The sequence below is a fragment of the Silurus aristotelis genome, assembly GCF_946808225.1.
Source record: "Silurus aristotelis genome assembly, chromosome: 27".
Lineage (NCBI taxonomy): Eukaryota > Metazoa > Chordata > Actinopteri > Siluriformes > Siluridae > Silurus > Silurus aristotelis.
Genome location: NC_139600.1, coordinates 17,639,389 through 17,652,611, shown reverse-complemented (window position 1 = coordinate 17,652,611; position 13,223 = coordinate 17,639,389). Strand labels below are relative to the sequence as shown.

General features: G+C 42.0%; 1 protein-coding gene across 1 annotated transcript; it reads right to left on the bottom strand.

The window, feature by feature from the left end:
* Positions 1-830: 830 nt before the first annotated feature.
* On the bottom strand, positions 831-6,231 carry wfs1a (Wolfram syndrome 1a (wolframin)). The gene is made up of 10 exons (XM_083532438.1): positions 6,087-6,231; positions 5,444-5,698; positions 5,221-5,300; positions 4,677-4,821; positions 4,385-4,558; positions 4,067-4,138; positions 3,732-3,880; positions 3,211-3,327; positions 2,418-3,097; positions 831-2,270 (listed from the first exon to the last, which is right to left on the bottom strand). The coding sequence occupies exons 1-10, from the start codon at positions 6,169-6,171 to the stop codon at positions 1,115-1,117; spliced, it is 2,913 nt and encodes a 970-aa protein (XP_083388564.1). The 5' UTR covers positions 6,172-6,231; the 3' UTR covers positions 831-1,114.
* Between the last annotated feature and the right edge of the window lie 6,992 nt (positions 6,232-13,223).

Below are 13,223 nucleotides of genomic sequence, written 5' to 3'. Positions count from 1 at the left end.
CAGTTCTGTTTTGCTGGGGTTGAGTTTTAGTTGGTGAGCACTCACCCATGAAGATATGTCTGACAAGCATGCTGAGATCCGAGCGGAAGCTGTGGTATATGATGGAGGGAAAGAAAAGATGAGTTGAGTGTCATCTGCATAGCAGTGATAAGAAAACCCATGTGAGGATATGACTACACCAATGAAGTGGGTATAGAGGGAGAAAAGGAGGGGACCAAGTACAGAGCCTTGTGGGACACCAGTGGTGAGTCTGCAAGGGGCAGATGTGGATCCCCTCCATGTTACCTGGTATGAGCGACCTTCCAGGTAGAAAGCAAACCATTCCCATGCTGTTCCGTAGATACCAAGGCTCTTGAGGGTTGACAAAAGTGTCTTGTGGTTGACTGTGTCAAATGCTGCTGAAAGGTCCAGGAAGATAAGTACAGATAACAGCTTGGCTGACCGAGCAGCATGCAGTTTCTCATAAACAGCCAAAAGGGCCGTCTCTGTGGAATGTGCCGCTTTAAACCCAGACTGCTTTGGATCATGGAGGTTGTTCTGTGGGAGATAGACAGACAGTTGGTTAAAAACAGTGCGTTCCGGAGATTTAGAAAGAAAGGAGAGAAGTGATAGCGGTCTGTAGTTGTTGCTTAATATTTTTTCAAGTGGACTTTTAATTAACACACACACACACACAATCAACTTATGCAGTGCCATACACACACACAAATATTTTTTTCACATTTATAAAAATAAACCAGATCCCTAACTGTTCCTTTTGGTTTGATAACAAAAGCAAATTCATTACTGCAGAACATCAGTTTGTGTTTTTAAAGAATTTAAGAAAAACATTTTCAGCTTTTATGTTTATTCTGTTTCAGTTTTGCTGCTGAAAAAGCCAGACTTACACCAGAAGCTTCTAGATCACCACATTGTACATGTTAAATCATTCTCAGCGATTATAAACTGTACACACATTTTCGAGTACTGATATTACCTTTATGTTTTTCACAGCAAACTTCAGCATCAAAGAAGCAAATTAACAATAAACCTTCCTCTGCTTTTCTCTATCAGCATTGAAACACTATTCATTATTCATCCAAAGAATATTTACTCATTTCTACACTTCTCTTCCTCAAACCTTGATCCTGGTCGTCAGCAACGGAGAGAAGAAAAAGTCAAAGGCAAATTTGATGGCCGCCTGCACATTTTTCCTCCAGTTGCGTTCGATTTTGACTTGTCGTCCTTCGGGCAGTAGAGATGATCTACAGTTCAGACAGTGAATTGCTTTCAGCTCCAGTCTTGGTAGTTTGGATCCCAGTTTCCCTTCCAACTTTGTGCTAAACTCCACCATGCTGCCTTGATCTAGGTTCAACAATACCTGCTTAAACTCATGGCTGGCGAGAAGGATGATGTCACCATCTTGAATTTCAGCTCCTGCCACTGGATTGCGCACAGTTACTTCAAAGCGGTACTTATCAAATCGTTTAACGTGGCAGTGGTGTTTAGCCACAGGTTTGATGCGGCAGAGTTCCTCTTCCTCTTGCTGCTGAAAGAGAACGGATGCATTTGCACTCATTTGTTCCTGCAATGAATTGCTAACATTTCTCCCCTCACAGGACGGATATTCATCTCCATACAGGCAGCGTAGCCAATCACCCATAAACACAGGCAGCAAGTTGATGAGAGACTGAGCTCCGTTCTCTGTCTCAGCCACTCGAACACCTTGAAACCTTCCACTCCATGTTACCCTGTGTCCCTCCAGATGACTGCAGAGGATCTCAGTTTGTGTAATTCCATGCTGTTTCCATGCTGGGGGGCCACACACTGTGTCATACTGTTCCCATGTCAGTGTGGAGTTATACACCTTCAGCCCCTCTGTACTGTACACATAACCAACACACACCAAAAAGACACAGCACAAACACAACAGGATGAGTTTGACTGGGCCGCGGTGTGTGATGGAGCGCAGCACGCTTAGAATCGATAGACTGAAGCGGGTCCACAGACGGAGTGTGACAGGAACCACACACACAGCCAAAGTAACCAACATTTTTGTTAGCTCCAGTTCCAGAAACCACTTTATCATCTGGATCATTAGCATAGCCGCTAGTCCCAGTGCCAGTACAGGCAGAGCAAACAGAAACAGGAAGTACGCAACACAAGTGCGAATCAGTCCAATCAGCGTGGCGTTCTGCAGGAGAATCACTGCAAATTCCAACCACATAAAACACACTAGGTATGGAACCAGGAAGCAATACGTCCCTCTGAATCCATGCATCCGGGCCATGCTGAGGAGAAACATATAGGCAGGTGTTAACATTTAGCAAGTTATTCCTATTAAATGAACATCGACCTGAGAGATTCTGCACACTATAAGCTATTGATCTGCATAATTGATGCCCTGCAGAAAACTGAGAGAAGAGAAGGTGGCTCACCTAAAGAACAGGTAGAAAAGGTAGAGATAAAGCAGGCACGGTAGGCTGACCGTAACCACCACCAGATCTCCCACTGGAACCGCTGCAAATGTTTGGCCTAAAAGTCGCAGGGTCTTAAATTCCTCAGGAAGACGAGTCATTAGGGCACAAAGGGAGGAGGCCACCTCAATGATGAATGCTCTGCGTGTGTACGACGCCGCTGCAGGAGTCAGAGAGGCATAACTTAGAGCTGTGAAGAACATGGCCACCGTGCAGAGCTCTGAACAAGGAATCCAGCGTTTATCAGCAAGTGGAAAACTGAAGATCACAAAACACACAGAAACCAGGAAGTAAAGGTGCTGTTCCAGCTGCTTCCAGCCAAATTGAGACTCAACGTCCAGCTCAGGTTCAAAACGCTGCAGGAGAGCTGCTAAAGCACTAAAGTTCTGCCAGCATTTACTGCTACGAAACACTCGCAGAGTGCAGATTGCCATGGAGATGAAAGCCAGGTAGAATGTAAGGAGAGGGATGAAGAAGAAGAACAGATCTACACTCAGGTTTGAGATGATGAAGAAGAAGACGAGTGCATTAACATGTTGTGTCGGTATGATGGTGCTCAGCCACTGAACACCTGCACGAGACGCCCAGTCCACCAAGTGCTCCTTTACATCCAGGATGAGGTGGAGAGGATACTGCAGACCCTACTCCACACACACACACACACACACAAACACACACACATTCAATAGTTTCCTCTTGATAATAAAACAGTAGGATTTTATGAAAAGTGATTTTTTTATGACTCTGTTTTTACCAAGAAATAAGATTGTATGTTCATGGCTCTCTTCATGCTGTGCTTTGTTTTCAGCATTATCTGACTGCCAGGCCACACCCTCCTTTTAGAAACAGGACACACCCCCTTCTTTGAGGTCTTACATACACATGCACACACAAACACACACACACAGACACACACACCATTAATAAAAATGATTACACCACAACAGATGGTTATATCACAATCTGTCAAATAATTGTAGACTTCCGGCCATGTGTGTGTATAATGTTTGTGTATAATAAGTGTGTGTAGTGTGTATGGTGTGATTGTGTGTACCGTGTGTGAGTGTTTGTGTGTGTGTATGTGTGTGTGAGTGTGTGCGGGTATGTGGATATGTGAATGTTTGATGAGTGTGCGAGCGTGTGTATGTGCGTCAGTGAGTCTGTGTGTGTGTGTGAGAGGGTATACTGTATATGTGAGTAAGTGTTTGTTAGTGTGCGTGTCTGTGTGTGTGTGTGTGTGTGTGTGTGTGAGTAAGTTTCTATGTGTGTACTTGCCTTGTCCAGTGTTAAATCACTCCAGTCCCACCCTCCTTTTCCCCCTGTGTCCTGCGTCAACTCTTCACTCTGTGGTGTGTGTCTGATGTTCTCTGTGTATTTTTTTGTCATCTCCACAAATCCTTCTACATCCACATACCGACTATGTGCTGCAAAACACACACACACACACACACACACACACACACACACACACACAAAAGCACAAGCACACACACAAATATACTACCGACACAATGTTTACAATTATAATTGTCTAATCAACAAAGAAAAACAGTACAACACACACACATGCACACGACACGCACATACACAAAACACACCAACACACTTACAATCAGTGGCCACTATTGTCTTTAAAATCTTTCTCTGCGTCTGGACGTCTGAATTTCCACCACAGACACCACCTTTAGATCACAGTAACCAAAAACACAACTGAAATTATATTTGCCAACACACAAACATTACACACAACACATGTTGCGGTTATAATGTGTGTGTTGTGAGTATGATGTGAATGTGTGATGTGTGTGTTGTGTGAGGTGATGTGTGTACACCTACAACACATTCACTCCATACTCACAACACACACACAGACACACACACACAGTGCAGGGCTGGTGGACGTCCCCCGCTTCTCCTGTGGTTTTTACCTGCTTCTCTGTTCACCTGACTGGCGTTGTGTAATATTTCCCTCGTGTCCATTTTCTCCTTCCTGTCTGGATTTAATTTCCAGAACATCACCATCGCTGCTCGCCGAACTGCCTGCTCGAATTTACTCTCCGTCGACAGAGAGCGCACTTCCGCTTCGTTCTGTGGCGTGAGCCCTGTGGGGTCAGGGGTCAGAGGTCATTCACATGCTGCATGACGAGAAGGGATCAAGTGCTTTTAACTAGCGCTAAAAAGCGCTCAAAGACGAGAATAAAATAGTGTGTGTTGTTTTACCCTTTTTTTGGATCCAGCAATGTTGTAGTAGTTTTGCTGCATCTCTCCGTCCCTGTTTTGCTGCTCTCACCAGCCACTCAACAGCTGCCTCGTTATTTACATCCGCATCAGAGTCTGCCCCTAACTTTAGATAGTATTTACCCAACTACACACACACACACACACACACACACACACACACACACACACAAAACAACAACAACAACTGCAATACACTATTCCCACAACCCAAAACATAAAATTCTTAAATCACAGAACTAAAATTTAAAGTGCTATACAGTAGCTGTGTGTGTGTGTGTGTGTGTGTGTGTGTGTGTGTGTGTGTGTGTGTGTGTGTGTGTGTGTGTGTGTGTGTGTGTGTGTGTGTGATTTTTGTATGCTAAAAACCATGCTATGTATGTGTGTAAATATTCAATCCGCCTGTCAGTATGCGTCTATATTTAGCTCTGTGGAAGATGAGATGTGTGTCTTAATATAACTCCTGCAAGCGCGCGCGCACACACACACACACACACACACACGCACACACACGCACACAACTCACCCTGCTTTGGGCTTTAGGATCTCCCGCTTTAGCTTTTTCTAGAAGCTCCTCAAAGCTCAGATCTTCTTCAGGTCCATCTTCTAGAACACACACACACACACACACACACACACACACACACACACACACACACACACACACACACAGAGTGATGAACAGTTATGCGATTGTGTGACTGATTATGTGTGTGTGTGTGTGTGTGTGTGTGCACGCAACATCCCACCTTCCTGCTCCACCCTTTCCTGTTCCTCCTCTTTCTTCTTCCTCTCTTCCTGAATCACCTGCTTTACCGCTGTAGCAAAGCCCCGCCCCCGGCGCATCTGCCTAAGAGGGGGCGTGGTCGTGGGAGCTGGTAAATGGGAGGAGTGTTTAGGGGGTGTGGGAGAAGTCAGGGGGTTCAGGGGGGTTGAAGAGGGGTCATCAGGGCTCAGCTTCTTCTGTTCAGGAACGCGACAAGAGACGTCCATCTGACAGGACACTGCCAGGAAGTGTGTGTTATACCGTTACAATCACACACTTTAAACACACACACACACACACACACACACACACACACAATAAACAGACGCACATACAAATACAGTTTTTCAGACGCACACACACACACACACACACACACACACACACACACACACACACACACACACAATAAACAGACGCACATACAAATACAGTTTTTCAGACGCACACACACACACACACACACACACACACATCGCATAAACGTTCATTCAAACAGCAAATAAAACATACTGCAGAATTAATCTTAATCATCATCATCATCATCATACTAATACTAATAATAATAATAATAAGAAGAAGAAGAAGAAGAAGAAGAAGAAAAAGAACGAGAAGAAGTAACTCACGCAGGCGCGCGCGTTCCGGTGAGATTCTGTCAGAGATCCATGCGCTCTCCGTGTGAGAAAGCTGCGGGCTCGTGCGCCTGAACATGCAGGACTGCGCTAATTAGACACTCAGCTGTCAATCACAGTGTCTGTTACCTGATTGGCTGAACATCGAGCGGTTTATTAATAACTTTTAAACCATTTTGGAAGTCATTTTAACGCGAGTCAGTAATCTAATTATATAAACAGGAACATAAATAAAAGTTACATATTTGATTAGAAATAAGAATTTATATTATATATATATATATATATATATATATATATATATATATATATATATATATATATAATACACCATCATTATGATGGTAAACACCAATGGAGGATATATATATATATATATTCGGGCTGCAAGAAAAGATTATATAAATAATCAATTAATTGGATGAATATTTTTCGATTAATGTTTTTCGACTAGATGTTTTGCTTATTATAACTAGAGAAAAACCTTAATTGAGGGTATATATGTTTAAGTGTACTGAAAAAATGCTTTATAAACCTTAAATTTAAACATTTAAAGCTTATAGTAGCTGCTTGCTGAAGACTTTATGAGGGATTTCTCCTTTGAACAAATTCACTCATGCTGGTTTGTTTCTTTCTTTAAAAAACAAACAAACAGCATTTGAGTATGCAAGGTGAAGAAATTTGTGAAATCAACATTTGCATTGTGTTTAATGATGATTGCAGATGGAAAGTTGACATTTTGTCAGGGATCCACCTGCCACGCCTCCCTCGGAGGCTCTTACTGCTTTAATCGGCAGCACCTGTTCCTCCCTTTAAAAGGTCCCGGTTCCGCCTCACTCGCTGTCGGTTCTATTTGATGACAACATTGATCAACTAGATTCCTGACCACCAGCATTCCCTGTTGGTGCCGATCCTAAGGATCACACCCCCTGTGTGATCCTATACGGTTCGTAACTCTTCTCAAGTCTTGTTTGTGTTCTGAACCTCAATAAACTATGATTGAGTTACTTTCGCTTCCTACGCTTGGTCACTGCCCTGACACACTCATACTTAAAAGATCAATATAAAATATAATACATTGTTTTGACAATTTTTCTTTAAAAAAATATGCAGATATTTTGTTTTAGATGTGAAGATAAACATATTTGAATAATAATTAAATGATATATGCCTATATTAAATATACAAACATTGAGAATACATTTACATTTACATTTGCGGCATTTAGCAGAAGCCCTTATCCAGAGCGCTGTACAAAAGTGCTTTGAGTCTCCAGCAATGAATAAATCTACATTGTTACACCAGATTACGAACTTAATATAAATATAATTCTTGAATTCTACAGAGTAAACATGGAAAGAGCAAATTTAAGTGTTTGAGTAAGATGAAGTTCTTCACCCATCGCTTGAAGATTCATCAGGGACTTCGCTGTTCAGACATCTAGGGGAAGTTCATTCCACCACCTCGATGCCAGAACAAGGAAGAGCCTTGAAGTGTACTTACCTCTCATTCTAAAAGAAGGTGTTACCAGTGGAGCAGTGCTGGAGGATCTCAGACAGCGTGATGCAGTGCGAGGTGTGATGAGGTCACTGAGGTAAGATGGCGCTGGTCCATTTTTGACCTTGTAGGCAAGCATCAGTGTTTTGAATACGATACGTGCAGCTACTGGAAGCCAGTGGAGGAGCAGCAGTGGGGTGGTGTGGGAGAACTTGGGCAGATTAAACACAAGTCATGCAGCTGTGTTTTGGATAATTTGCATTGGACGAATAGTGTTCAGGGGAAGACCTGCCAGCAGAGGGCTGCAGTAGTTCAGCCTTAAAATCACAAGAGACTGAACAAGCACCTGGGCAGCCTGTGTGGACAGAAATGGTTGAATCCTTCGGATGTTGTAGAGAAAAAATCGACAGGAAAGAGCCACATGTGACTTCACCAATGGTATAGAGGGAGAAAAGGAGGGGACCAAGTATCGAGCCTTGTGGGACACTAGTGGTGAGTCTGCATGGGCAGATGTGGATCCCCTCCATCTTACCTGGTATGAGCAACCTTCCAGGTAGGAAGCAAACCATTCCCATGCTGTTCCACAGATACCGAGGCTCTTGTGGTTGACTGTGTCAAATGCTGCTGAAAGGTCCAGGAAGATAAGTACAGATGACAGCTTGGCTGACCGAGTAGCATGCAGTTTCTCAGAAACAGCCAAAAGGGCGTCTCTGGAATGTGCCGCTTTGAACCCAGACTGGTTCGGATCATGGAGGTTGTTCTGTGAGAGATAGACAGTTGGTTAAAAACAGTGCGTTCCAGAGATTTTGAAAGAAAGGAGAAAAGTGATACCGGTCTATAGTTGTTGATGTCTGATAAGTCCAGAGCAGGTTTCTTCAAGATGGGAATGACCCTTTTCTTTAAGGTAGTTGGTACATAGCCAAATGTTAATGACCCGTTGATGATTGTGGAGATGAAGGGCAGGAGATCTTGTGTGATGGTCTGAAGCATAGTTAGAGGGATTGGATGCAGAGGACAGGTGGTGGGATTGCAAGATTGGATGACTTGCAGTATCTCATCTTCTGTTAAGGTTGAGAAGCTTGACAGAGAAGTAGTGGATTGCTAGCTGTGTTGTGTAGTCATTGTTGGAGAGGAAGTAAAGGTCTGGCAGATTTTCTTAATCTTTTTATCATAGAAGGAGGCAAAGCAGGTGTGGCAGGGGGCTTGAGTAGTGAAGAGAAGATGTTGTGGAGCTTACGAGGATCTTGTGCAGAGGCCTCGAGCTTTTCCTTGTAGAAGGCAGTTTTACCAGAAGTCACATCCGAAGAAAATGTGGTCAGGAGTGCGCGGTAAGATGCGAGGTCTACATCGAGTTGTGATTTTTTCCACTTCCTCTCTGCTGATCTGCGTTCTTGTCGATTGCTGCGCAAAACTTCTGACAGCCACGGTGTGGGACAAGAAGTCTTCTTGGGATTTGTAGTCAAGGGGCAAAGGAGGTCCATGGTTGAGGAAAGAGATAAGAGGAGGAGTCTGTAGCAACATCCAAGGGGTAGAGAGGAAAAGGAGTCAGGGTCAGGAAGAGATGAAAGAGTACAGGAAGTTACAGAGGAGGGAGAGATGGAGTGAAGGTTAGGACGGAGAAGAGAGACATGTAAATTATTTTTAGGTAGAATAGGAAGAGTGATTAAAAAGGAAACCAGGTGATGATTGGAAGTGGAGTGGAGTCATGTCTGTAGCTGGGTTAGGGCGGGTGAAAACCAGGTCCAGGACATTTCCTCCCTTGTGTGTTGGAGGGCAGCTTTTAAATGTCAAAATAAGCATTTGAAATGTAGTAAAGTTGCAGTTACTGTTGTAGTAGACAAAAGCTATAAAAAGAGAATGAAACGGAGAAATGCAGTAATCTAACAGTCTTGATTTTTTTTTTTAAATGAAAAAATATACATTGGTGTACAAAAGCATAATCATTCGCTGAAAACCACAACAGTGAGTAAAAATGTGCTCATTTAATGCTGCTTGTTATTTGCTGCTTTTAGATTTGGTGTTTGTTCGCAGCAGTTTAATCAAATCATCACGATGTCGCGAGTGAACTGATTTAGCAACCTGATGCTCGCAAGTTTCAACAGAACAGATCCAGTGTGACTGTTACAAACAAGCAGTTTACACAATAGTTTCCAGGTGGAGCTGGAGGTAGCAGAGCTGAAGATGTTGAGATGTTCATTAGGAGTGACGACGATGGACAGGATTAGAAATGAGTTTATTAGAGGGACAGGACGTTTTGAAGACAAGGTGAGGGAGGTGAGATTGAGATGCTTTGGACATGTGCAGAGGAGGGACATGGAATATATCAGTAGGAGAATGCTGAGGAAGAAGACACCAGGAAGGAGGAAAAGAGGAAGATCAAGGAGGAGGTTTATGGATGTGATGAGGGAAGACAAACTGTCAGTCGACAGCGCGCACACTTTTCACTATCGGCGCGGCTTCCACTGGCTCCTTTAAACCCTTGCCAGATTGTCTCTTCTGCTCAGTGTTTGTTTGAGACCTTCCAGCCCTTTTTCCCTCAGGAATACTTTACTTTCGTTTTCGGATCTTTTTTTCAGACTCGCTTTTTCCCAGACTTTGACAGCAGTTTTGTTTGTCTTGTTTTTTGCCTGTGTTGTGCCCAATTCCGACTCCCCTGGCTAAAGTCTTCCCAACTTCGTGTGCATGCGGACAGTTCCGTCATGTTTCCTGTAGATGGCAGGAAAGTAAATGGCCTAGTATTAAATATATATTAAATATGATTGTGATTCTGTAAAATGAATAATTTGTGGAATATTAATTGAATATTAATGGCTAGAAAATTGACTGATAGTCTCAAAGGTTTTTCAATGTAATATGCAAAAATTTTTAACTATAATATAGCTACAATGCAGCTCTATATACAAATGTTACAAATTACAGAGAGACATTTCACATATGGAGGTAAAAACCATTTTACTAAAGCAACAAACCCAGTTAAGACTCCAAACCTCTACACTACAACCACAACTGTGCACCTACAACATCTGGAGCATTTTACAATCAATATTTGTCTAATAACATGACAAAAACATTAAAAAGTAAATAATTCGTATTCACTGGTCTGGAAGTGGAGAACAAACCCTTTCCCGGGCTGAGACACGCTAGCGAGCTTCAGGGTTGGTGACCTCCTCACCATGTCTCGCTTTTCTTCACAATGTATTTTTAAGTGTCTGAGACCAAATTAATTTCTCTTCCTCTGTAGGTGTAAAAAAAGTCTAACTCAGATGTATGAACGTGTGCAGAGCTACACACGTGTTTTACCAGTTGAACTCGGCTGTAACGGTTTCCCTCTGAACAACCAATCAGAGGACGGAACAGTGCTGATGCTATTCTGATCCAGTGATCTGCTCTGTGAGGAGAATCTGAAATCTGATTGGATAAAGAAACAGAGCTGTTGGTAATATTCTTGATGGTAAAAGTCCAGCAGTACTGATTCTGAAGGTTCTGAGCAGATTAGATTCACATGGCAGCACATAGAGGCTGAAATCTGATTGTACAAAAAAATCTACATCCACATCCACGTACTGAAGCAGTGCAGCCGAGAGAAACACTACGACATGAAGAGAAGAAACTGATGGAAGAAATTTATACAATTTCATGGAACAAATATTAGAATTGAGGTTATAAATGTAGATCAGTGCTTCTGATAGTGTTTAGACCAGTAGAGAAGCTTTACTGGCCCTGACCGCCCACCATTGGTAGAATGTCATGTCATGAATGTGAATGTCATGAGGAGGCAAATAAATGTTACTAGAGTTTCATGCTCACAGCATTGGTGCACACTGTGTACAGAAAAAACAAAGTGAAGTTTATTTCTATTGCACTTTTCACAACCCACATCATCTCAAAGCAGCTTTACAGAATTTAACAGTGAAGGTGAATGGTGTGTGTTTATCCCTGATGAGGACCATGGAGACTGTGGTGAAGGAAAAACTCCCTTAGATGTTATGAGGAAGAAACCTTGAGAGTAACCAGACTCAAAAGCAGAACCTCATCCTCATGTGGGTGACATCAAGAGTGTGATTATAGTCTTTAAACACTACAGAACACTGGAGAGTGAGAACTAACATGAGCACTGGAGTGTGTGATTATGACTGTAAAAGACTGTAGAAAGATCATCAGTCATTATGGTTATGAAACTAGGAGCTACTGAGCAACTCATAAAATAGCTGAATCTGAGATCATCACAGATCCAACACCAGCTTCTCCATGCCAGAGCCTTTAAACACTTCATGTGGAGTTTAGACACTGGACCTCCTAAGTGTCTAAACTCCACATGAAGTGGGATCCAATTGGCACTGGTACGTCTTTAGATGGTTCGGAATGGTTTGAGGGGTCGGCATATATTTCTTTAAAGGTCCACAATCTTAATGAGGTGGGACGTGACTGTAGCTGGAGCATTACAGTAGTCCAGTCTGAAGGTCATGAACGCATGGACGAGCTTCTCTGCATCAGATATAAACAACATGTTTCTTAGCTTAGAAATATTTCTAAGGTGGAAGAAGCTGTTTTTATAACTTGGTTGATGTGATTATTAAAAGACAAGTTGTTGTGTAAAATAACTCCCAGGTCTTTTACCGTTGAACTAGTGGTTATAGAACATCCGTCTAAATGCAGGTTGAAATGCTGGAGCTTCTGTGTAAGATTTTACTGGCCAGGGATGTCTGTGGAGCTTGACAAATAGGTAATGACATCATTGAATTTAATACATTTATATAATTAAATCTTTCTTCTCTTTTGATACTTGTTAATCAACCACCATCAGAGCAAAAGCAGTACAGCAGCATCTCATCAGTATTAGAACAAAGTAAAGCTCTAAACTCATGAAAGCTAAAAATCATGTTTTCTCACATTTACTATTTTCTTATGAAATCCATCAATACAGCTGTTTAAGATGCATGGGTGGGAAAAATGTCTGTGTTGCTCTCCAGAATTGGAATATATAAGAAAAAAATTTTTTTGCAGACATTAATAAAACTGCTCCAAATAATGAGCTTGAAAGTGATTTAAGATCTTTATAGTGTTTTAAAATGTAATTGAACTGCTAATCCCACACTGTTTTGCTTCCTTGTTTAAGGTTATTAATGAACACACATCTTCTTGTGAGGCGTTTTAATGCAGAGTCAAAAGAACAAGCATTCCAAATCGACTCATTCGAAATGACAATCATTTGGAATGGATAAAAATTGAAATGAAATGTTTGTCCAGGTTATGCAACATCAAATTCAGAACATAGTTCTGTCCTGTTTTTGGAATTTCAGGTTGATCCCACAATGTACAGGTACCTCACTGGCATTGTGAGGGACCAGCACCACTGGACAGTTGTGGTAAACAATTGAAATTTTAAATTTTGCATGTGTAGCATGCAAATATTAAAGGAATATTTATAATAAATTAGGGTCTATTGACATATTTGGTGAGATCTTAAAAGAATCTGTAAGATATCCGGTCAACACTTAGCCAGCCAATGTTTATGAAGAGTCTGGAGGATGTGATGAGCTCAAGCGTCTCTAAGCAGTGTTCTTAAATATTCTTTTTAAAACCTTGGAAATAACTTTCAAGATGGTGTTATGCATATGACATTAGGTGGCAAAC